Raw genomic sequence first — 25,711 nt, 5'->3', positions numbered from 1 at the left:
GTCGCCCTAATAGCAATTCTGCAGTCCACCGCTCTACCGACTCGAGCTAACGGTGGAACGACCACACGTTAAAAATTGACTCGCCATCACTGCCCTGCGAAAGTCAATGTGCAGCGAAGCTGTTGAAAACCACAACTACAACTGCTGAGGGGGGTATGCAATGCTTTGTGGCTTCAGTGATGGTAGTAATGCTATTTTATACTAATGGTACTAATGGGGGGTAATGGTAATTTTGACAGCAGGCCGCCGCCCATGGCGGTGCTGCAACAACATTAAAATCAGTTGCTAGGCTGGTAATTTTATGTACGAAAGGCTAGGGACGTCACTACCCACGTCGCAAACTGCCGTCACCGTGACAGCTTGCGCAACAGCGCCTGAGCGTGCGCCGACGGATGAGTCACCACCCCTCGAAGAGTCTTCGGAGCCGCAGCCGAAAACGCGAGAAATGTCAAGATTCCCAGGCTTTGTTCATGCTACGGGATCACGACTCCGTCAGAAGGTTCGAGAAGCACCTGCGAAGACAATAAAAGCGCCGTGTGGGAATCAGTAGGGGGATCAGACCGCGCCGGTGAAGAGATGTGACGTGAAGACTGACCGTCTGCGGAAGAAGGGGATTCCCGGCAAGCTAACCGACGAGTTCATCGCGCGTTTGCATTTCTGGAAGAAATTCGTGATTTCCCTCGAGCTACGCCGAGATCGTCCAGCTCAAGACCAGCACGGGTGAATACGGGTGAATACGAGTGGATACTTTGTGTTCCTACTCATTCTGTACTGTACGTGTTGGACTCTTAGTGCTTGTCGTTAATTATTTTCTAGAGTTTTGTTAACACCCATCTGAATTGCATTGTGTTGTGCCTAGCGGAAGTGTGCATGCGTACCTGCCTTATTTGAAGAATATATTTTGTTGTGTTTTGACAACTCTGGGCTCTGACTCGGTCTTTGGACCACAACCGGCGTACGCTGGCTCACCAGAGGGCCCCTTATTAATTGTCCTTGGTTTCGTGGGGTTATTTTCGGAAGCTGATAAGTCGGCTTTGGATTTTGGCCCGGCGATGGCGCCTCGTTCACGGGGTGTGTGACAGTTGCCCTGATTCTATTGGGAATCATCTTGGTGAATACTTTATACAGTACTGAAAGCAAGACAATGGGCCTATAATTTTTCAATTCTCTAACGTCTCCCTTCCTAAAAACTAGATTCACATTATGTCGGGCGAACGCGGCCCCGTTCAGGAGCGTCATGCGTAGCCCTGGCCGGAGTAGAGGTGGCAAAGCGCGGTCGCATCAGTACGCTCCCCCAACTTGCGCGCGCGAGAAGACTGCGTGGATTCTCCCCGCCCTCTTCCCATGCGCGCGCGAGATGAAGCCACCATACGTGGCTCACCCTCGCACGATTTCTCTTGCAACTACAACACACCGCGCGGCCGCGATCTTATCGCACTTGGACTACACGGAGCTTCACAGCGACGACGACGGCGAAAATTCGCCTGGAGTGTGTTAATAAAAAAATGTCGCAGTTTTGCCCGAAAGGCGAAGCATCGATTGCGATAGCAAATTATTACAGATATACGAAGTAAGGATAGTAGGTTTTATCAGCTGTATAAACTTGTGAACATTCGTTTACTAAAGGCTCATTCACACTAGGCCGACACGACACCGATTTTTGTCTGCCGACCGTAGGCAACAGCGTTTTCCTTCATTTAAGCCGTTGGCCACAGCGTTTTCCGTCCTGCAAACTGCTGTCGCCAACAGTCGGCAAACAAATATCGGTGTCGTGTCGGCCTAGTGTGAATAAGCCTTAACTAAATTAACAAGCATGGTGTCACGCGCGCACAGGCAAACATAAACTGATCTCATTCGATGACTGCGGACAGTTGCTGTCAAAACGCTGCCGTGAGGAAGAGCGGCAGCAGCAGCGAGCGAATGGCCCTTCGTGCTGCCTCTCGCTTCTACGCGAATTAAGCGGCAAGTACACAGTGCACACGTAAAACCCCTATATTTATAAAAGTAGCACCATCCACTTCCCTCCTCCTCCGTTAGCGCGACCAGCGCGATCGAGGCGCGATATCGACAGTGGCGCCGCCTGCGTCGGGCCTGCCGTGGCAGACGACAGCTAACGCGCTACCAGAGGAAATCCGAGGAAAACTTCGATCGCGCCCTGCGGAGACGTTTTTGAGGCGCGATTTTGCTTCGTCAGTCAGTAACCGGTCTTAATAATACCGTTTTGGAAGTAGCAACGCGACGATGCGAGACGGCGCAAATATCAAGTGTGCAGCAAGCGTTTGCGCACGCCGGAAGGCAAACAAAAAAAGCCTTTTGCCCTCGCCTTGTCGGTTGCGGCAACTTAAGGCGCAGCAGCATGCTATCACAACGAAGTTCTTGTCCCTAACACGTTTGATCCGTTTGTGCGTACAGCACTTTCGTCGCACAGGCCCGAGAATGGCAGTCGGAGCGCGCTGGAAAGAAAAAAAAATATACAAAAGCGCGACGCGAACTTCCACGTGACACGGATTGGCCAATGGGGGAGCGGAGGAGGCTGGGGCGACAGGAAGCGGCTAAGAGAGAGCGAGGAGGAAGCGCCGGGGTGAGCGCGGTGGCGGCAAGATCTAAGAATGGCGCTACTTTTATAAATATAGGGGTTTTATGCACACGAAGCCACCAGCGCTCGGCGCGCCTAAACTCTATGTCTACTCCAGATCACTTCCAAGATCGCGCCCGCTCAGCCGCGCCATACGCAACCGCCTCTAGAGTCACTTTCCCAGTGACACTAGCTGCCTCCGGAGTAGTACGCTCCCTGCTGCCTTGCGCGCGAATGAAGACAGCGCACTTTCTCCCCATAAAGCTAATATAACCAACTCTAGAGGAAGAGCTACCCATAGCGCCAAAGCATTAAAATCGTTAACGCAATGACGCCGCCATGTCGCTACTCTGTTCAGGCGACGAGATGCGATTCAGACGAGACCATAGAGTTAATATAACCAACTACAGAAAAAAATTCACGGCGATTACGATACTCCCTAATGCGAATTTAGAGCGTAGCTGTTTAGCCGTTTTGAATTCGCGATATATTATGGCAAAGAATTGGATGGTTGGATGCGATGAGCGTCCCCTTTGAAACGGGGTGGTGGGTTGCGCCACCAAGCTCTTATTTTGCCTAATGTCCTGCCTTTATTTTTGAGAAAACACAGAAATACAAAGAATTTCATGCGTCAAACTTTTTTTAACCATTACTGGGAACTCTGTTTCTGTACGTCTCCGTTGTTTGTGGTCTCCCTACTTTTCTGCCACCAAACCTCCAACCGCCTCTTATAACCTTTATAGCGGACATGTTTACTTTCCCCCTGCTATCCCTGAACCTAAAGGTTTCAAGGAGGTCAGAGGAGCCTAGACTGGCTGGGTAGATTACTTCACATTCCAATAAAACATGTTTTATCGTTGATTCTGAACAATCTCGGCGGCGGCGCTGAGCATCCGCTCAGGCAGCTCGTTCAGCAGCAGCTGCAGCCGAAGCATTTCCACCGGTTGTGTCGCTCATTGTTCAGAAAGAAAGCGTGAATGCGGGAACGCCTGGTGCAAGCTGCGCGTTCACGTGTGGCTCGCGCGGAACGCATCCTCTAGCGGCGGCGGCGCCGCAGGCGAAGTAGCGCATGCGCCGTGAGACCGAAGCCCACGCCAGCGCTTTCTTTCCGTGCTGGCCACATGCCTGGTCGCCGCCGGCACTCCCCTTTCCTCCTCACCTTTTCGCCATACCCTCATCCGCTTCTTGCCTCCTGGTTGCGCTGCACCCTCCTCTCTTTCCTCCTCGCGTCTTTCACCCCCCCCCCCCCGCTATGCTCCGCGCTCATCTTTCGCTGTGCTTGCTCGCCCGGTTACGCCGTCGACGACGCTCACCGCAGGAACGGGCGCTAATTAAAGCTGCGTTCTAAATAAGCTCCCCATAGCGCCCATGCGTTGAAATCGGCAACCGCAGGGGCGTCGCTATGTTGCACTCTGTGCATACGACGTTATGCGATGGAGAAGAGACGCGCAATCAACGCGATCCCAAGCCTCCCTCAGTATGGTGGGGCCATCTAGTTCAGGCGCCTGTACATGCATTCTTTCACGCACCGTATATTTGACATGGCAATTTTATAAATAGCCATCGGATATTTCTAAAAAAAATATACGGAATGGACTTTGCACCTTGTCTATACATACGTGCTACGTGTAAGTTCTTTTTGCATCATATTTTTAATATTTCTAGCGTTACAAAAATTAGATGTAGCAACATGGCGGCACCTTTGCGGTTGCTACTTTCTGCGCCCAGCTTTTCCTCTAGAGCCAGTATAATAAATAACTGTGCTTCCTCATGCGCGCGACGTTGAGCCACCATGCTTCTCGGCTCACCCTTGCACGCTTTCACTTGCACCCAGAATCTACGGCCGCGATGTTATCGCACTGACTTTTTACGGAACATCACGGCGAAAATTTGCCGGGAGCGTCCATATAACTGAATACAAAGGAGGCGGGGCTCGTAACTTGAACCCTATGATAGAAAGGAGGCTATGACTCGATGCGTGCCCTGGCTCCGGTAGGGGAGATTACGAGGAAAGGAGGTCGCTTGCAGACGCTACTGGAGGCAGAGGGAATGAGTGTTGGCAGTCGCGCCTCCTGGTGGTATCGTACCAGGGCATTCAATCTATCTACTCCAATAATATACAGATTTGGAAACCTTTTTCGGCAATACGATCCCCAGACTGCTTCGATGGGGGCGAAATGCGAAAGCGCCCGTGTACTTAGATTTAGGTGCACATTAAAGAACCCCAGGTGATCCAAATTATTCCGGAGTCTCCCACTACGGCGCACCTCATAATCAGATCGTGATTTTGGCACGTAAAACCCCCATAATTTAATTTTTTCCCCAGACTGCGTTCTATAATTTTCAGTGTATAACTAAAATTTACAGTGAAGCCTGGCGAGTTTTTTTTATCGCATAGCAGTGCAGAGACAGGATGGTTTGGTGAAATATTGTCTCCATTGTAGCCACATCTAAAACTTAGACTTAGCGGAGGCTGCGATGTCGATTTACAAACCTTCATGAAGCAGCTGTTTCTTTGGAATCAACTGATCAGACTTCGAAAAGTGACACGGATCAACCACTCCGCTGGTTAAAAGTGCAGAACAGTATATGCAGACAGGAGCTCTGCGAGGGTGGTGAATTTATTCCGTGATACAAGGATCACCATTTAATGAATGAAGTTTGAAATTGGATGGATAGTTGATATTTCATTACTAGGAAACTAGAGCTCATGTCTTGTTCGTGCACTAGTTTGTCCAATAAACAATTTTGAGCTGGTGCTAAGATTAATGTACAAATGAGAATTAAAATTGGCAGACCAATGCCTAACTGCAAGGTTACAGCAAGCAATGCAAGAGGATATGAAGTGCAGCATTTTGTACTTTTTAGTGAAGGATTTTATGTCGAAGCAGAATATTTTTTCTTCTTGCCATTCTACTTTGTTTTCGAACAATATAAAACCCTTAAGAGAAATAAACTTTATACTACCTACTCACAATATGAATCTACCTCCCAACCAAAGAGATGCGATTCAAATTAGTGATGCCACCATGCAAAGGTCTTCACTGTTGTAAATCACACACTGCATGCACCACATGGTGGCTCGTAGATGGTTTGCATTGACCTCAGACTGCAACATTGAAGCCCCACTACATTGTATTTTGCCTGGAAAAGTACTTATTTCCAACTCATCTGCAACAATGCCGTGGTATGCAAACTGTGAATGCCGCTGCAGTGTGGCATTGAGAAAGTTTAAAATGCAATTGCCTCATCTTGCAACACACAAAAAGAGAGAAAAAGAAATGGCCCAATAATTCACAAGGACGCAATGATCACATTAATGCATGTCATAGAGCACTTGACAGAATTATAGGCTCTTTATTGCAGGAAGGCATTCTAACAGTATATATATATATATATATGTATATGGAATGGCATCAAGCCTGCCATTCAGTTTGCATACATTTTAACACATGCAGAAGATACTGTATAATGGAGTGAAAAAAACTATGGAAGACGAATTATCAGCACAATGACAATATACAGAAAGAACCCACCCTCCTTGCCTCGCCCCACAGAGTGGGCCAACAGCAGGCGGGCGCCCACAATGAGTGATGAGAATGCTACAAGCATTGCAAACTGCCCAGCCTAAAACACAGCACTGTACGGAACATGACAATGACAAGTTACTAGGGGTGTGCGAAATTCGATTCTGTCTAAAAAAAAATTGCAAGTGCTAGAAGCGAATCAAATAGTTTTCGAATAATTAATAGCATTATCACAATTAATATAAAATGATGTTCACATCCCAGTAATCTGAAAGTTAGCAGGTTTCTGTCTACATGGTATGTTATGAAGTGTTGTCTCTTAAAAGCGCAGATGGTGCCGGAGCAAGCAAGTAGTTCCTTCACATGCACAGGGCTCCTCGGAGAGTGCCAATGATCGCTGTACAGCCTATAAAGTATGGTTGCTTAAGCGACGTAGCCTGCTCCACTATGCAAGTTATGTTTTATGTCTATACTATGCCCGCGAGTGTGAAACATTACCATATTTTTGCTACAATTTTATGTTCATTTGGTTTGCAGTTGTAAATACTCAAAAAGTATTTAAAGAATAATTGCATTTATGAACAGTGACTATTCGATTCATAAGGAAGTTTCAAATATCGAACACCCCTACACGTTACAGAGTCGATTGAAGTCTAATGAAGCCAATACAATGCCACTAGACAGCAGCCGTGAACTGCAGACATCAGCCAATGAGGACTGTGGACAATGAAGCTTATCAGCTGCTGCCTACAGCTTAGGACACTTGCATGTGGTAGGGGAGACACGAAAACCAAGCCAAAAATATCAATAGAACACAACACTGCAACATGCAATACTTAGGCTCCAATGAATAAACACGACTGAAAGAAAGGATAGTTGATGCCATTCTTCCAAGACAAAATTGATAAGTGTGAAATGACAACTGGATACCAGTCAATAAAAATTCAACTCCAGAGGATGATGCGCATTAAGCACTCTGAAGGAAAATGAATAAGTTAGCAAGGCATTGTGCCATGTACACCAAAGAATAAAACAAAGCCACGAGGCCAGAACCTCAAAGGTGGCAGCTAAAACATGACTACTCAAGAACGAGCAGCGTCCTTGCACAACCACTTCCAAATAGAGCATTAACTTGAAGATAACTACAAGACGTGTTACATAGGCAATATCAGTGTCCTCATGACGCACCTACAAAAAAGAAAAGTCTTACTTTTCTTGCCAGAGTTAAATAATGGCAAGTGGAAGACAACAGGGGCAGTTCAATGCAACATCTTGCACTAGCTTGAAATATTACTGAAAATGTTGACTAAGTGGCAATTCTTGCAAGCAACACCATCTAAACTTCTATCTACGACGTACTTGATTGCCACCCAAAGGGTGGCAGAAAAAGCTGCATATTTGTACTGGCAAAAGCAAAGACATTGCCATATAACTGACAATGTTGACATACAAACAACAATGCCTATATATACATATATATGTTCATAGCGATGGCATAGTCTAGGGCGAAGAAATAAAATGATGGAAACTTGAGCAATGCACACAGCAATGATGACTACTTTTCAGCAACATACCACACAGATAAAGGAACTGTCAAGATAACAAAAATTGCATCTGGTGTAAGTAAACCCTGCTCTGGTTTCGCAAGCAGAAGATCTTTTTCTTGTGTGCTAGTTTAGAAACAAAGATGCGCATCATAGCATATGCCAATTCACTTAGCACGACACAGGGTGGCATGCAGAATAATCAAACTCGCAAATGCACATGTAGAACAGATTACAGACAAGGACACTCGATTGAAAAGTGGTTGTGCAGAAAAAAAAAAAAGAAAAGGCTTGTTTTTCTGCTGTAAAGGTATTCCCAGGGCAGAGCCTAAGAGGAGGACGACACATCTTCCTCAGAGCTCTCCTCAAGCGAGTCAAATGATGAGGCTGTAGAGAGCGACTCCGCACTGCTGGCAAGTGACCGCGCCACATTGGCAAAGTTGTAGCGCAAGTCCGCACACTCATCTTCAATATTCGTAAGCAGATTGTCAAGCTTTGATACAACAGTGTCCACATTTTCACGGTTGAACAACATAGGTGGCTTGAACTTGAGCACATTGCCGTACTTGCCTTCTGTACTCAGCAGCACACCATTTTGCTTGAGCCTACAGCAAGCCAGGGAGATGAAAGGAGAGTGAAAAACATGTATGCCACAGGTGCAAGAATAATCTACTTATGTCAATTCATTAGAATATGGGGCCTTGCTTAAAAACAGGGGAAAAAAACACACCCGAGGCTTTTTCTTTCTGAAGCTAATGATTGTTCGACACTTGAAGGTGACATGGAAAACCATCAGTAATACTCTAACTTCAGTATAACATACAGGAATTAAATAGCTGGACGTAGCAAAGTGAAGATAAAATGTGTCCCACCCATATCAGTAGCGAATATATGCTTTTAACGATTATTGGATATAATGGAGGTATTGCTGTGCCAGATGAGCCCTCATTATAAGGTGTGACTGCATTAGCAATTGGCACTGGTTGACTATAAGCGACTAAACAAAGCTTAGGGGTAAAGAAAAAAAATGCAAAACAAGCCAGAATAATACAAATGCACACTGCAGAGAACAAATGAAACTAGAGGGCATTTACAGAGGCAACATACAAGTTTTTCTTTCTTTACATCCAAATTATGCTTGTATCAAACTTATGAAATGCAGTTAAAGTAGCAGGGGTACCTAGCAATTTACACTTTTCATAATTCCCAGTGCTGGCTTTTCTTTTTCAACCTGCTAACTTATAACCCACAATTGAAGTGATTATGCCCACAACCGATGATGCAAGGTGCAGTAGTGTAGGATGCATTAAAGGTGCAACCACCATAATCCGCTGCCTTTATTTTTGGTCTGTGCATGAGCTAACAGTAAAAAATAATAAATAATGAACTGAAGTGGTTCCCTCAATGACCTGCGAGAATGTCAAGGAATCTGCAGCTACTGAGAGCCACTGGATAAGCAAACAGATTTCCAATAGGCGAAGTTACTTGAACCCTAAGAACAGGAAATTAGGAGGTTGAAACAGGGGACAGTCATTGAAGTTTGAATACTAAAGAAACTATATTCAATCATGCATGCTTGCAGATAAAGAGAAACTGGGGGAGAAGGGGTGAGGATGGTGAATACACACCTGAGAGACAGCACACTGGCTTGTTCTCCAGCAGGTTCCCTTGTCTCTCGATTGAGGACTAGTTCCACACCCACAAAAAGGCCGTGACCCCTGCAGAACACAGCACCCACCACGGTTAAACAATATCTGCATACTGACGTCCAGGTAAGCAGGCGCAACTGACAGCATACAGGTGGTTCCTGCAGACACTAATGCTTGTCCTGATGAATTTGCCACTTGGCTTAGGTGCACGAGTAAAGAGCCAGGATTAGACGTACATAAGAGAACAGCAAATTACTATGTAAGAACTGATTGTGGCTCCGCTTTTATACGAAGGCTTGAAAAATACATTTTCAATGTCTACCTAATGCTTCAGATCAAGTGCTTTTTTTCCCTCTGACATGGTTTACTGTACTTCACACCAATCTTTCATTCATTGGGAAGGTTTGCTTTCCAGTTTTCCTCCAGAAAGCCAAAAGGCCTTCCTGTCTGTATGACAGGCCAGTTCTATGGGTTTTTTTTTTTGCTCATTAAGGACAATATGCAAGGCAAAGGCAGGCGAAAGCATGGACAGCGCATCACACGACTCAGCATCACTGCTTCCCATGTAGCACGCTTCAACCGTGGTTGGTGCAGATGGTAAATTGCAGGTGCTTTTTCTTTTTCACCCTATGATTCGATGCGATTTGCTTCCGGCCAAGGGTTCTGGAAAGAGGAGATCCTTGGCAAGTTCACACGACATGCCCCGCTCTGCCACTCGTGCAAATGCATGTGCAACCGGATGATCCTCGCAACTGTCACGCGACATATTCGTGCCTGTCGTGCAAACTAAGGCTAGTCTTGTGACCATCGAGGCTACAAGAGACCAATGTGCATCCACTGAGGGCTTCCGAAACAAGAGGCCATGGCAAAATAATGACAGGAAAGACGAGACATGTGAAGGTTGAATGCCAGCGGCAGTTGCTCAAGAACAACCCCTTTGGAAATTAGGTAGTAAATCACAACAAGCAAGATCTTTGGTTAGTTCTGTATTCGTGGAGGCACCAAACTGAGCGAGCTGTACTTTACAATTATCTTTATGTGCAATAATAATTTTCCCCCTGCGATTGATGAAATGCATGCAAGTTGCCGACTGTCAAGCAAAGTTGCAGAGTGGGAACTCTGAAGCTGGAATGATTCATTTTCAAACATTAGGAATGCAACCCAGGAAAAGAAAACGAAAAGAAAAATGTGAGCCATCGCACACACCCTTCTACCCCTCAGATACCAGAGTCAACTGAGAGAGGCGCATGAGGCTGGCAATGTGTAGGGCGATAGGATGAAGATGTGCCGTGCGGGGTGCACGGCACAAAGGCTGGTGTGACAAAGCTGTGCGGCAGCTCTCATTTTTTTTCTCTCTCTCTCTCTCTCAGTTCGGTGGTGTACACCTAGTAGCCAGATTTAGTTATAACCAATAATGTGGCATGGGAGAATTGTAGCAAGCGGTTTATTTTGCCATAGAACACATACAAAAGTTGACAGAGCATCGACAGCTCATAGTTATTTCCGATATACTGTATGGTTAAAACACGTTATAAAGGTAGGTCAGACGAAAGTTGAGTATGAACACCTGACCACGGCCTGCCTACCAGTTGCCTGTACCCTCGCTTTTGTTGGCAAGGCAACTTATGGACTTTCGAAATGCCATGTGGCCAGTGCAAATAGATCTGCATCGGTCGCCGCCATTGGAAGAAGCTGTGCCGATAGGCACAATGGTTGCCAGTAGCTGTAAAGAAAATTCTCCGCTAGCCAGGGTAGTGGCATGTGACATGCACCATGGCTAGCCTGTTGCTATATTACCGTATTTTCCGGTCTATAAGTCGCACCCGGTGTATAAGACGCACCTGTTCGTTCGGTAAGCGATTTAAAAAAAATATATAGTGACATGTCACTTCGTGAACATGGGTCACGCGCAAGCGTATATGTGCCACATATTTCCACTCCAGGCGCATTTCTGCCATCGTAGTTGCCGCGATGATCCGTGTAAAGTCCAAGGGCAATAACATGTCCCCGCGTGCCATATGCTGTATGCGCGAGTGAAAGCATCCGACGGCAAGCCGAATCGCGCACAAGGGAGGAAAGCGGGAAGGCAGCGCGGAAGGGAGGGAGAGGGGGGCTTGTACTCTGGTAGCAATTGCGTAGTTTGTGTGAAAGCGATCTGCAGATGCGACGAATTCGGGGTCGGCCGACTCGCAGTTGGCCTGCCGCCGCTTGTATTGCCGCTCCCTCCTCGCACGGCGCTCGGGAACTCGATCACGAGAAGAACGTACCCGCCACCTTGATAGTGCGCACAGAACCCGTAGCAATTAAGTTAACCAGTGCACTTCGCGTGGCCATAACACTGAATCTGATTTTGACAGGCAGTTTTTCCCGCAAAAAAAACGTCCATAAGTCGCTTCGTTTTACAAGACGCACCAACGAAAAATTCAGAAAAAAAAGCGTCTTATATACGGAAACTACGGTATGTTTGGAGAAGTGGCAATGTTCAGGTCCAAGGGCGACCTGCTGGCAATAACTGCGAGTGCGCCTACTAATTAGCTCTGTGCACTTACTGGACAAATCATGGTAGGCTCACGTGTAGGCAGAAAGCTTTGAACTGAATTTGCAATGTCGAGCAGTCAATACTGCATGCAACATATCTGTGCTTCACTGTGACCACGCGATTACTTATATTCAGCCTGATCATTGCCAGCCATTGATGGCAATGATCAAAGCACTGCTTCAACAGCTGGTGGAGAGCAGTTATGGAATATGCCAGAAATTATTGCTTACCAGGATATGCTTATTTTAAGAGGCACTTTTTTCTAGGTTAGGTTAATAAACCAAACTTCAGTCCGTTGCAGTCACCAACAGATTTGTTGCCCAACAAAAATTTAAATGCTCAATTATTCAAACAATGTCATAGCACTGCCACAAGTCGAACAAATTCAGAACACCTTACAGTGTGCCATTCAATATTTCAGACTACACCAGCACGTCAGTGTAAAGACTTGGGTGCCAGTAAAGGCAGAAATAGCAATATTTTGTTTTTTTGCCAGTGCCTCCTTGAAACCAAAAGAATGTTTCTGGCCTAGTTCATTGCCTAATTCATTCAGTAGTTGCCAGCTAAACCAACAGGCCACGTCAAGCCAACCAACCCGGTGTTGGCAAGCCGGGATGTGTGTGTACGTTCTACACATCGAACATTTATTGCTTAATGTAATGAATAGTGACATGGTCTCAGCCGACTGTTGTCTTTCCTTACAAATTTTAGTCTGAGAATCATCAGCCAGCTCCATGCTTGTTTGTGAAGCTAGACAAGTGCCGCACAGTGGACATTGTGTACCAGTGATCATTCTTCTAATGAAATTCGGTCCACCTATGTTCGAGTTGTCAAGAGATGCAAATTTCGTGCAAGCTGTGAATGTACCTTGTGCTGTCATCATGAAGGAATGACACTGGCCGAAGTACACAACGACATGGTCGGATGTAAATACAGTAGAACCCCGCTGTTACGTTCCCGGGTGCTGCGTTTTCCCGGCTGTTACGTCGTTTTCGGTCTGTCCTGGCATAGCTCCCATAGGACTCAATGCATTGGTAACCCCGCTGTTGCGTCACAACTGTGGGACCATTCCGCATCATGCGTTGCGAACTACCACCCCACGTCGACCTGAGCGGCCATTTGGCTTCATGTCGCTTGGTGGCTTGACAATGGGATTGGCTGCGTAAAGTGCTGAAGGCGACACTATGACGTATTTTCAGTTTCCGCCAGCAAAAGCATGGCATTTGAGATCCGCATTTGCTATCTAAAGATGGTGTCTATGACATGTTATGGCCCTAAAATTGGTTTTGGTACGCGTAGATGTTCCGGTATAAAGTCCAAGGGCAATAAAGCTGTCACCGCACGTTGTATGCTGAATGTGCGAGTGAAAGCGTGCGAGGGGAGCCGACGACTGCGGCTGAATCACACGCGCGCGCGCAAGAAAGAAAAGTGGGGAGGTAGCGCGCCTTCCTTCGTCGCGCCCACAGCGATGGGGAGGAAGGGATAGCGGGCAACCAGTGGCGCACCGACCACCAACGGGGGGGGGGGGGGGATGGGGGATTCGGGGGTTGTAACCCCCCCCCCCCCGAGGCCGAGTTACCCCCCCCTTTTTGTTTAACCCTTCTTTCCTTGCGCCTTTGAGTACTGCAACTAAGATGTAAGATGCGCAATCGTCTGCACACTCGCAAACTTGCGCAAAAATCGAATTTTTTGACAATTTCCCGTGAAGAAATTGAAATCAGTGCTGTTTAGATGGTATTGGCAAACTGTCAACCCCCCCCTGGCAGAGATCCTGGGTGCGCTACTGTGGGCAACATGTTACTCTGGCATCAACTGCGTACTGCGTGGGCCGTATCTTGGAAGCAATCTGCGTTGGGGGCAGAGTAGGCAGTGTAGGTGTGTCGGCGGCTCGTAGCTTTGTGCGTGCTGTGTGTTCTCGGCACTCAGTTTGCGTTGATGCGCCAGCGTTTCGCAGCGCGTGTTCGCGCTCATCGAGTGCGATGTGTTCATGTTTGCATGTGCGCGCTGACACCATGCTTGTGAATATAGTTAATAAGAGAATGTTTACAAGTTTATACGTACGATAAAACTACTATCGTTAATTGATATAGCTGTCAACTAATTTGCTATCGCAATCGATGCTTCGGCTTTCGGGCAAAACTACGACTTTTTTTAACACTTAAGAATTAAAATAAAATTGTATGCAGTTCAACACTACTTTCAATTTTTCTTGTTTCTCGGCTCTTACGTTTTTTTTTACGATCCCGTGAGAAACGTATCAGCAGGGTTCTACCGTACACATGTACAGCACCACATTCACAAGCTTTCCTGGCCACTTGCAGATGACATTTTTTCCGCTGGAAATTTTTTTCAGACATCCATAATCAGTATTTTGTGCAATCCTTGCAGAAACAGAATTACGATACACTTCTGTTAATTTGGCTCCAGTTAATTTGATCCTGACCGAAGGTCTTAGTCGGCGCCCATGTACAGTGAAATCTCGGTGATACAAATCTCGCAGGGTTGCGCAAAATATTCGTATCACCCAAATTCGTACCATCAAAACATACACAAAATCAAGAAAAATATCAGAAAATATTTCTAATAGTGGAACACCGTACATACGTTCCTCGCTGCTGCGTTCTCCCGGCTGCTACATCACGTTTTCGCGGTCCCGACCCAAATCCCATTGACTTCCACACATTAAGTTCCCCGTGATATGTCGCCAATCTGTATTGTTCCTGCATCGCAAGTTGCGTTTGAATGTGGCGGTCACCTAAATTTAGCAATGCAGCCAGCTTGTATGTTGCAACAAGTGACTGATGTGTTGCAAGTGACCGGCACATTGCAGATACGGCGCAGCTGCGCGGGCGCCGTATCTTGAAAGCAATCTGCGATGCGCACAAAGTGCGCGCCCACGTGGGCTTCATCCTCAAAACATTCTGCGATGTTGACAAAGTGTGCCTAGTGCTGGTAGCTTCGTATACGCTTTGCTTTCGACGTTTAGTTCGCATTGAAGAGAGAGACAGCGCAAAGGCCAATTTGCTCGCTACCGCTGCGCTTCCTCTGCCAGCGTTTCGACAGCGAGTGTCCGCAGTCATCGAGCGAGATGTATTCACGTTTACCTGTGCACACGTGACATCGCGTTTGTTAATTCAGTGAGTAAGTGAACGTTTAGAAGTTAATACAGCCGATACAACTACTACCCTGACTTCATACAGCTGTCTACTAATTTTGTATCACAATCGTTGCTTCACCTTTCAGGGTGCGACTGTTTTGCCTTTTTTTTTCTTTTTTTATGTGCGGTCCCATGAAAAACACATCAATGGGGTTCTACTAACTGTGTATGTTTTCTTTTTGCCCAAATCGTCAATGATTGCCTACTGGAAGGTGTAAAAGTGCGCATGTAACTCAGCACATCGACTGCAGGGAGCGTTTTGGCCGTCGTGACTACTGCCGCGGTCGCCGTTGCTGCAGTGGTCCTCGTCTACTTTCTCGCTAAGCATTAGCTCAGTTGTGATGTGGTCCGGTCCACTCGACGTAGGAACCAATGAGAGAATGCGCAGCCGCGCGACATAGCCGGTTGCTTGGCGACTATGGATACTGCCTAGATCCAGCTGTGCCGGCTTGTCTGTGCTGGTAGCTTCGCTGGCTTGGCCGCCGCCTCTGTTGCTCACGCATTCGTATGATCCGCGTCATCATATCACCGGGGTTTTTCTGGATTTCTATGGGTCCAATCTTCTGGTATTTTGATCCCAAAATTAGCTTTTGTGGATAATTCGAACTTGAACAGTCAACACACACACACCAGACCCCTCGACAAAGCTTGAAGGACAGGACAGTGAGTGCGTTGACCACCCATAAAAAATCTCCCGTCGAAAATGCCAATTTCCGGACTGCCCTAGGAAGATTTTCAAGCAAAACTACAGCTCGCAATGTTGGATTATGGTATGTACTCAATTCCAGCTCAAAGTTGGAGCGTGTTTAATTTGGGGGAGTTAAAATCCGGCAAATGCTGCCAAATGAATCAGCAGTGTGTTGTGGCATTTCTTCTGCAGATTGTTTAATTTGACCCCTTGGATAATTGGATAAATTTCATTGGCTCCATCAGGGTCGACTTAACAGAATTCGACTGTATTACCTTATATTTACTGTGCACACTTTTCTTTTTTCCTTGGGTCCTGTAACTACACCCTCACCTTATAATATAGTGGCCCCCTTATAATCAAATAAATAAGGGAACTGCACAAAGTAGAGGCAGCAGGTGTTGAGAAGTACATTGCGGTCCGCTGCTTAAGGAAACCCGAGTGTAGGGTAGATCAAATTTTTCTGAGAGGCAAGAGTACAGTTGCCTGGTTTTGCAATGTGCACCGACATACCTTCAGCCAGCAATTGCAGCTAGAGTGCCAGCAAAGTCTGATGCACATTATAGGGTTAACCTTACAAGGTGACAACTTTGGTCACTTGACATGGCCACTCACCGGACATCACCGATGAGAGGATGCTTCTGCTGAAGCTCTCGCAGTGAGGCAAGGAGGTAGGCACCCACTTCCTTGGCGTGTTGCTGCAGCTTCTCATTTTCTATGACATCCAACACTGCAGAAGCCACTGCCACGGACACTGGGTTACCGCCATACTGGAGATGGGGGGGGGGGAAATATAATGTAAAGAAATATACTGGCACAAGCATGTCACCAAAACTTTCTAGAGGTTCAGCGGTTACGCTGTGTGCTGGTTCGTAGCATGAATATACAGCCTTTGTCAAAATAAAGCCACTAGGAGCATAAATACTGCTGTTCCCATGGTGCTGGAAACTCTGGAGGACAAGGCTGCCTTGTTCTCCAGAGCTTCCAAGCAAACCAGATCAACTAGATATCCTGGTGTTATCTGTGCTCATGTGCACAGTGGTTTATGTCTGTCCAACAAAGTTTGTACAAATCTGGAAAATGAAATTAAACAAGTTGTGCAGCATGCATGCAACGCCCATGCTGCATTATGGAGGAAAAAAAGCCCACATTTCATAAAATAAGTACGCTACTACACTGTATATTAATTAGGGGTGTGCGAATACTCTCATACATGTATACAACTTCGAATTGAATAGTAAACGTTTGAATAATTCAATTCGCAAATCGAATAACCAATATGTATTCGATTTCTCAAATATTAGTACTTTCGGTGAATGACCCGGCCGTGGTCAGTGCCTCGATGCGCACAGCGTTCCCAGGGCATGCAATCTTTATCACTACAAGGTTTGACCAGGTCAACCGGACCGACCTAACCGATTAACGCTACGCAAACAGAGGGAACAATAGCAGCGTGGCTGGAAAGCACGGAAGCATAGGGGGAAGATCAGGCCGATTAGCCAGCGGAAGGCACGCTAATCGCATTGAATACGCGAGTTCAGTGTTCACGCACACAGATTCACACAGTTCGGAGCTTTCTACCCACATGCGAGCACACAGACAAACTTGGCATGCAAGCTCGCGGTATTTGCTGGCTGGTCGACCGCGGACCCGAACGCCCTTCGACGGCTGTCAGTCTAACCTGTACGCGTGATCTCTGACGAGTCATTCGTAGGAACATTAGCGACAAGTTTTTCGCGACAGTTTACGGCCTGTAATCACATCGGCCGGCGGCAGATTTTCGTCACACCCATCTAGCCCGATTGGAACTGCGTCGTAGGTTGTCGGCGACTGAAGTTACGGTTACTGAATTAACCCATATCTATTCACAGCGGTCACACGACCCTCGAAAAGCCGGCAAACTGCCTTGCCAACGAAAGCGAGTGGACGGGATGACCGTTGCATGCTCATGGCCGCCATCCCTGCGAAATACCGTACGGTGGCCGTTCGTTCGTTCCCAACGCTCTTTGTAGGCCGCACAACGATTTTCTTTCGTAGTTTCAAGCGACCCATCACAAGACTAGGGGGGTGTATTCTGTATATAGGTGGACATGTCCATTTTAACAGCATCTGAAGTTCCAATTGGCTAGGCTGGGGTATGCGTCAGAAAGAGACAGGCGCCCCTGCCAATCAGCACTTCAGCAGCAGACAAAATGGATGTTCACTAGGTGGACACTTACAGAATACCCCCTAGCTTTGGATTTACATGGCGGGCTCGAAAATATGTGGCAGCACCCCCGACTGCTACATATTTGCAGACCCCTACTATTACTATAAAGAGAGGTTTATCCATAAAATTCGTTGCCTCAAATTTGCCCTCCCCCACTAACCTATTTGCTAGGTTCCCAAGTAGTTTCAACATGGCGGTAGCTGTGCTAGAGTTTAGGCGATCTCGTTTTTACATGCAACACAAATCATAGCAACTAATAAACTGGAAGGAGTTGCAGTATTTGCAGTTGCAAATAGTACTTCAGCTGAAGTTGAGGAAGTGAGGCAGTATTTTCTGCACCAACAAAAAGAGAATGAATGCCTTAAAACTAGTGGCGTATGAATATTCAAAAAGTTCGAATATTGTATTTTTAATATTACTATTAGATCTGAAAAATAGACATTCGAAAAAGTTTGAATAATTGGTTGGATACGAATATTCATATCAAATCGAATAGATTGCTGGCTGTGTGGGAGCAAACATGGTTCTTAGCATTTGTTTCTATGTAATCTATCAATACTTAAGCGATCTTGTGCCGAATTTTGCGATTTCATGCTGCTAGTGAAATTTCGCCTGTAAAGCATACTTGCCCACTAAACGACAAAACTTTGCGGGAAAGCCAGCCTCTCAGTAGCAAGGGGCACTAGTTTGCGGATGGATGGATGGATAGAAAAACTTTATTATGGTCCAGTGGGTCGCGCTAGTTTCTTAGCCCGAAGCGGGCCGCTTCGGGCTAGGAAGGCCTAGAACGAAAGGCCTAGCATATCGGCCGCTTTGCGGGCCCATTGGACTGCCCATAGCTGTTCATCTAATGCAAGACTGCGTAGAGCTGCGTCCCACTGCTCTTCAGTGTTGCGGACACCTTTTTTTTTTTAATTATTATTTTTCTTTTCTTTTTGCAGCGCCACCCCCAATTCTGAGTTTATTGCTTGACAGCAATGCGATGAGTGATGACTGGCACAGGGTCAAATGCCGCCGAGTTTACGGGCATTTTGCGGTATAATAAGGCACACCTGTATAATAAGGCCTGCATAATCAAGGAGTACACGAGGCATACGTGAATATCTTCGCAAATATCTTCAAAGATTCCACAGCTACCTTGGTTCTCCCCAAGAAAAGTAGAAAGTTACCCATCAAGAAAGGGGTCAGGCAAGGAGACAATCTCTCCAATATATTCACTGCATGCTTAGAAGAAGTATTCAAGCTCATAGACTGGAAGGGCTTAGGAGTGAGGATCAACAGCAAATATCTCGGCAACCTTCGGTTTGCAGATGACATTGTCCTATTCAGCAACATTGGGGACGAATTACAACAAATGATTGAGGACCTTAATCGAGAAAGTGTAAGAATGGGATTGAAGATGAATATGCAGAAGACAAAGATAATGTTTAATAGCCAGGCAAGGGAAGAAGAATTCGGGATCGCCAGTCAGCCTCTAGAGTCTGTAAAGGAGTATGTTTATCTAGGTCAATTACTCACAGGGGACCCTGTTCATGAGAAGAAAATTTACAGAAGAATAAAATAGGGTTAGAGTGCATACAGCAGGCATTACCAAATCCTGACTGGGAGCTTACCACTGTCGTTGAAAAGAAAAGTGTACAATCATTGCATTCTACCGGTGCTAACATATGGGGCAGAAACTTGGAGGTTAACAAAGAAGCTCGAGAACAAGCTAAGGACCGTACAAAGAGCGATGGAACAAAAAATGTTACGCCCAACGTTAACAGACAGGAAGAGAGCGGTGTGGATCAGAGAGCAAACAGGGATAGCCGATATTCTAGTTGACATTAAGAGGAAAAAAATGGAGCTGGGCAGGCCATGAAATGCATAGGATGGATAACCGGTGGACCATTAGAGTTACAGAATGGATACCACGAGGAGGGAAGCCCAGTCGAGGACGGCAGAAAACTAGGTAGGGTGATGAAGTTAGGAAATTTGCAGGCGCAAGTTGGAATCGGCTAGTGCAAGACAGGGGTAATTGGAGATCACAGGAAGAGGCCTTCGTCCTGTAGCAGACATAAATATAGGCCGATGATGAGGCACAGGCTGGCGAGGACAGCTAGTGGGAGAGACTAAATTTTCAAAGTTAATATGAGCCAAATACACAATGTTTTAGTATAACGACTCACAAGTTTTTTTTTTAATATTAATGTGTTTGCAGTGTTCCAACATACCAAATTAAGCTAACTTGGTAGTAAATGTACGTGCATATCATTTGATATTCAAAGTTAAGTATTCATATTCAATAATCTTGATGTTCGCACACCCCTACTTTGAAAAAAGCACCACCTCAACAGCTGGTGCAGAGCAGTTGTGGAACATGCCAAAAAGTAGCAACCAAACCAATTAAATTTCTGTTGTTAATGCTTACACGGATGACTTATATTAAAAGGTATTTATTTCTAGGCTACCTGAAAAATGAACAAAGCTTTTCGAGTCAGATGCACTGGCACAGAATTCTTGCCGGTTAGAAGGGCATCTGAATACAGTAAAAGCTAATTGACGCCTCATCAATTTGAAATTTTGGATAATTCAAACTAACTGGCACAGTCTGTCCAGGCTCCATAGAACTCCATGTATTAAAAAGCTCATAATTCGCATGCAAATTGGGTCTGCCACGGATAATTCAAACTGCATGCCACCGTGGCCATCTACTGGCGGTCACTTTCCCAAGCAACAGGTGAAGTGATGTGCTTATCACCATCGTCATCAATCCACGCCCCAGCAACAGCTCCCTCAGATCTCAAAGACTGTGCTCGTGTGGAAAGCATGCAGCATAAAAGATTAAAGGATCTGGAAGCACGACATGACCGCCATATTCTTACGTTTATTTTTGCAAATGATAAGTTGCATCGACATCGACAATGGAGCATGAGGCCAATGTGCCGCAGTCGCGTGTCCGATACGTCGGGCCACTTGTCAGTTGCAAAGGTCAAGCAAGCGAGATAAGCTATGCCATGTTTTATCGTCTGTTGTGGCAGTGCCCCGTTGTGCGTGTTGTGGGATGTTTCTGTCACAGTAACCAGCCCTACACCCGAGGCAGTGCTGTCAGCCAATGAGCATTGCATATGCAGCATCTCGGACAATCTGGGACTGACAAGGACGGATAATCAAGGGGGCCCACTATGCGCGAGCCACCATGTCTTCGTTGCCTAGCAAATACCAGGGACTAATGAACCTGAGAACGATTGCGTTCCTGTTCAGGCACAGACCTCAGATCTGTTAACACAAGAGCATAAGGCCGGAGATACCATTTGTGCCTTGTACAGGCACACTTGCGTTATCAGCAAGGTTATTCACCATGCACTTAATCGAACGTGCTCACAGCAGAGTGCGTGCATGGCGCATAATCTCACTGATCAGACCAGTGAGCCAGTGAAAGGCGCGGATGGTATTTCCGTGCCACCCATTTGTGCATTGATCTTAAGGGGGATGCGGCTCTTGAAAACTGAAAAATCGCGAAAAAGTCGATGCATGAACAACAATATTTTTGGGTTGTTTCTCTTACTTGTGCTGTAATTAACAGCAACTAATTCAACCGCAAAGTACCAAGAAAAAAAAATTCAATTTTTGAGGCCGCCGCGGCTCGCAAAACATGCCCATGCCGAAATCAAACTTCGCGCGCCATTTCCGGCCCATGCGGTCTGCCCGTGCCATCTTGGCGTCATTTTGACCGAGTTCTTTGTCTCTCATTTGCCACCTTGCAAAATGGCGTCAGGGGCGCGGTTGAGGCACTGTTGGCGTTTTCCCTTGATGCGGAATGCTGATTAGCGAAGCAGCGCATTCGAATCCCGCGGGCTAAAGCGCGCCTGCTATTGACTGCTTCGTTGGCAGTGGCGGCACCGGCGGCTCCCTTTGATGCAAGGACCGCCATGCTCGCCTTGTTGTTGCTCTTTGCTCCGTCCGCCTCGACATACATCTGCTTGCAAGCTCCCCTTTGCCTTGCGTTATCTTTTAGATTATTTTATCACCTTTTTTTTGTGTGTTTTTCACTAGTTCTGTGGCCATCTTCATTGTTGCATGTGATGCTGGCAATGAAGCCCAAGACAGTGCAGATGTTCGATGCGTGGAAGTGTGCTACTCGGTCTGTACAGTCTAATCTCGATAATTCGAACTCGAAGGGGCCCGAAAATTTGTTCGAATTAAAAGGACTTATTTTTTAAGTATTTGTGCACCATAGCATGATGCATGAACGGTGCGAGTCGTGAAATATCGCGGCGCGCAAGCGCGGGCTATGAAACTGCCCACTCTGGCTAATACTCGCTTTCCGATAACGGCAGAAAACATGGCAGAAAACCAAGCTTCATGGAGCGGGTGGCGCCGGCATGGCGACGGGTGCGCGCAGAGACCGTCGAAGGTGAGGGCGGCAGGGAAGCGGATTTGCACTCGGCAACTCCGCCGCTTCGGTGGCTCCCCTCGCCCTCCCTCTCAACTCCCTCGTTGCTCTCTCTCACCTTCGACTGTCTCCGTGTGCGCCCGCCGCCGTGCCGGTGCCAGCTTATCCCGCACCCTGAAGATTCGTTTTGTGCTGTTATTAGGAAGTGAGCGTTTGCCGGCATGGGCAGTTTTGTTGGCCGGACTGCGCCTCCGCTTCCCTCTGCGCTGCAGCAGCAGCGTGCAAGGTCAACACGCACTAGAAAATAGAGGAAGCATAAAGGAGAAGGGTCCACTGCCATTTTCTCTGCGTGGCTGAGACGTCGGCACTAGAGTATACTAGAATACGGTTGTCTAGTACACTCTAGTCGGCACGTAAATGCGCGTTCCAGCGCGATGCAGAAACGACGACCTTGCAATTTGAGAGAGGGTGACATTTCCGCCGCGGGTTCTTTTTATTGCGATAGTAATTACATGGACACTTCAAGCGGATTTCTGCCGCCGGCGTCATCGGCGCCGTGAGGTTCCGTATAAAATCCAAGAGCGATAAAATCATCTCCACGCACCGTACGTGCGAGTGAAAGCACGCGTCCCAGAGCGAACTCACGATGGAGAGCAAATGCGACTTCCGTTGCGATGGGAGGGAGGGCGACGCTGTGCTGCGGCACCAAATGCGTATCTTGCAAACGGGCGCAAGGGGAACTGGCGACTCAGTCTCGCACGCGAAAGAAGGAAAGCTGGAAAGGCAGCGTGGGAGGGAGGGGCAGCTTCTACTCTGCCAACAACTGCGCTTGTACTTTGCCCGGCTGTGGAGGTCGCCCGCACCATATTTTGAAAGCGATCTCCACATGGCTCTGACCTTCGTATGCCCTGTGCATTCGCCGCTCAGTTTCCGTTGAAGCGATAGACCGCACAAACCTTCGCTCACTTCAGCGGCTGCGCTTGCTGCCAGCGTTTTGACAGTGGTTGTCTGCAGTCATTGAGTGTGATCTATTCACGTTTGCTTGTGCACGCTGACACCATGCTTGTTAATTCAGTTAGTAAGCGAATGTGTCCAAGTTTATGCAGCCGATAAAACTACTATCCCTACTCCAAATAGCTCTACTAATTTGCTATCGCAATTGATGCTTCGCTTTTGGCGTGAAACCACAACGCGAGAGGCACGAAACCACAACGCGAGAGGGATGGGAGGCCCTGCTCTCCAGCTCGGAGGAGGCAGCCCAGAGAGCTGCCACACTCCAGGCCAGCCGCAGAGCACACGCCAGCCGAGCCCTAGAATGGGGGCCCCGACCAACCTGAAGACCGCTCGTCCTATATTTTTTTTACAATAAATGTTTTCTACTACTACTGGGTGTTTTCACCCATTGGAATACATGCATGTTTGATGGGACCACAGCGTCAGTTCGAATAAACCGGCAGTTCGAATTAAGTGTGAATCAACGAGATTCGATTGTACAAGCATCGAACTTTTCTGCTGCCAGTGCCGACTGCATAGATGCTTCCAGCGGTGAAACTGTGTTGTCGGCTGTCGCCAGTCGAGAATCCAACACACTGAGTGTGCCTGGAGCCGCAAGCACACTGAATGTTTCCGAGATCGCCGGATCCAGCTTGTGTTCTGAACAGGTGCCATCGAGCGTGAGCCGACTGTCGACCATTCATCTGCGGACACGTTTTCTAACTAAGGAAGAGACCGACGCGAATGCAAAACGTCGCTATGCTGTTTGCACTGAACTCTGCTCTATGCCAGCGACCAGGAAGAAATTTCAACTAATGGAGCCGGCTCTTACACCTGCAGTTACACCTACAAGTGAGGGCAAACATTTTTCTCTCGTTCAGATGGACATCTTTAGCAGCCTGCTCAGCTGCACAGTGTGCAAACATTGCTTGAAAGGGGGTTTGACTGTGTGAGTGAGTACCAAGCCTCTTACTGAGGTCTGCACCACAAGACGCTTGAAAAGCATTTAAATGAGACGTTCAGGGAGCCAGAGGCCCACACCTTGGATACGTTGTATGGTAATTCTGCCGCAGCAGTGATTACCTCGTATAGACAAATGAACCCCAGCTTTTGCAAAGACATCACCGTGGTGTACGATGAAACATGGCAGAAGCATGGGCACACATGTCACATCCGAGTAGGATCTATAATTGACTTCCATTCAGGTCTTATCTTGGATGCCATAGTTCTCTCCAACCACTGCCTTGGATGTCAAACAGGGCCCTAACCTGGAGTTGCAGCATATGACAGCTAGCACCAGCACCACATCTGCCAGAAGAACACAGATCCAAAATCTGGAAGCATGGAGGTGGAGGCAGGCCCGACTCTTTTCAAGCGGTCCATATCCAAGCATGACCTGCATTATACTACTCTTGTGCCTGATGGGGACAGCCATACCTTCTTTGCCCTCACAGAAGAGAATGTTTACGGGCTTGTGCCAATTGTGAAAGAAGAGTGCCTCAATCATGTCCAAAAGAGGATGGGAAGTGGACAACGAAACATTGTAAAGAAGAGCAATAAGCAACTGAGTGGGTAGGGGAAGTTGACAAAAGCTCTCATTGAGAAGCTTGCAGACTATTATGGCTGGGCTCTGAGGAACAACTCTAGGGACGTGGCAGCAATGCAGCATGCAGTGATGGCAACATATCACCATGTCACATCGACCGACCAAAACCCTCGCCATGAACTTTGCCCAGAGGGAGCAGAATCGTGGTGCTGCCATAAAGCTGCAGAGGCAAAGGGTGAGCCACAACCCAAGCACAATCGCAACCTTCCAGACTACGTTGCTGCAGCTATGCTGCCTGTCTACCAGCGGCTTTCACAGGCATCTCTTCTCCAGCGCTGCATGGGAGCGAAGACTCAGAATGAGTCGGAATCATTCCACTCTGTCCTCTTGTCCTTGATGCCAAAAGAACAGCACGCATCCTCGATTGCCGTAGAAACAGCACTGCATGAAGCGGTGTTGCGCTACAATGCCGGCTGCTGCAAAGCAACTGAAGTGATAGTCTCTGTTGGACTCCAGCTAGGACACCTAGCCATCCAGCGAGCTCTTGAAAAAGATGCTCTACGCATGAAAAAAAAAGGAACCTAACAACACCAAGAGAAGATGGAAGTAAGGCGGAACAAGAAAAGAGTGCACAAGGACTCATCAAGCTACTCCGCAGGAGTTTTCTAATAAAAACACAGGTGTTCAACTTTCAAGGCCCGTTTTCTCAGAATGAATTTTTTTGCTAGTACAGTGCACTCCACTTAAACGATATTGAGAAAAACGAGAAATCCGATCATTATAACCGATCGCTATATCTGGACTGCCGAAAAAAAAAATGCTGAATATACTTACACAGTCCCGAAACCGAAACTGCCACTTGCTATTAAAAAAAAAAAAAATCGATGTTGTAGAAAGTAGGCCACGAAA

At 47.0% G+C, this 25,711-nt stretch overlaps 1 protein-coding gene across 3 annotated transcripts in view; it reads right to left on the bottom strand.

Moving 5' to 3' along the window:
• Window positions 1–5,905: 5,905 nt before the first annotated feature.
• The window catches only part of LOC119437644 (5-phosphohydroxy-L-lysine phospho-lyase), a 43,408-nt gene continuing 23,602 nt past the window's right edge, over window positions 5,906–25,711 (bottom strand). For all 3 annotated transcript variants that reach the window (XM_037704640.2, XM_037704641.2, XM_037704639.2), the window contains 3 exons: window positions 16,295–16,449; window positions 9,275–9,364; window positions 5,906–8,251 (listed from right to left, as the gene is read on the bottom strand). In XM_037704640.2, the coding sequence (XP_037560568.1) occupies window positions 7,975–8,251; window positions 9,275–9,364; window positions 16,295–16,449 (522 nt within the window). In that variant the 3' untranslated portion in view covers window positions 5,906–7,974. The remainder of the gene's footprint in view (window positions 8,252–9,274; window positions 9,365–16,294; window positions 16,450–25,711) is intronic.

The sequence above is a fragment of the Dermacentor silvarum genome, chromosome 1 (assembly GCF_013339745.2).
Source record: "Dermacentor silvarum isolate Dsil-2018 chromosome 1, BIME_Dsil_1.4, whole genome shotgun sequence".
NCBI classification, from domain to species: domain Eukaryota; kingdom Metazoa; phylum Arthropoda; class Arachnida; order Ixodida; family Ixodidae; genus Dermacentor; species Dermacentor silvarum.
Note: the sequence above shows the minus strand (reverse complement) of the source record. Positions and strands in the feature narration are given on the sequence as shown.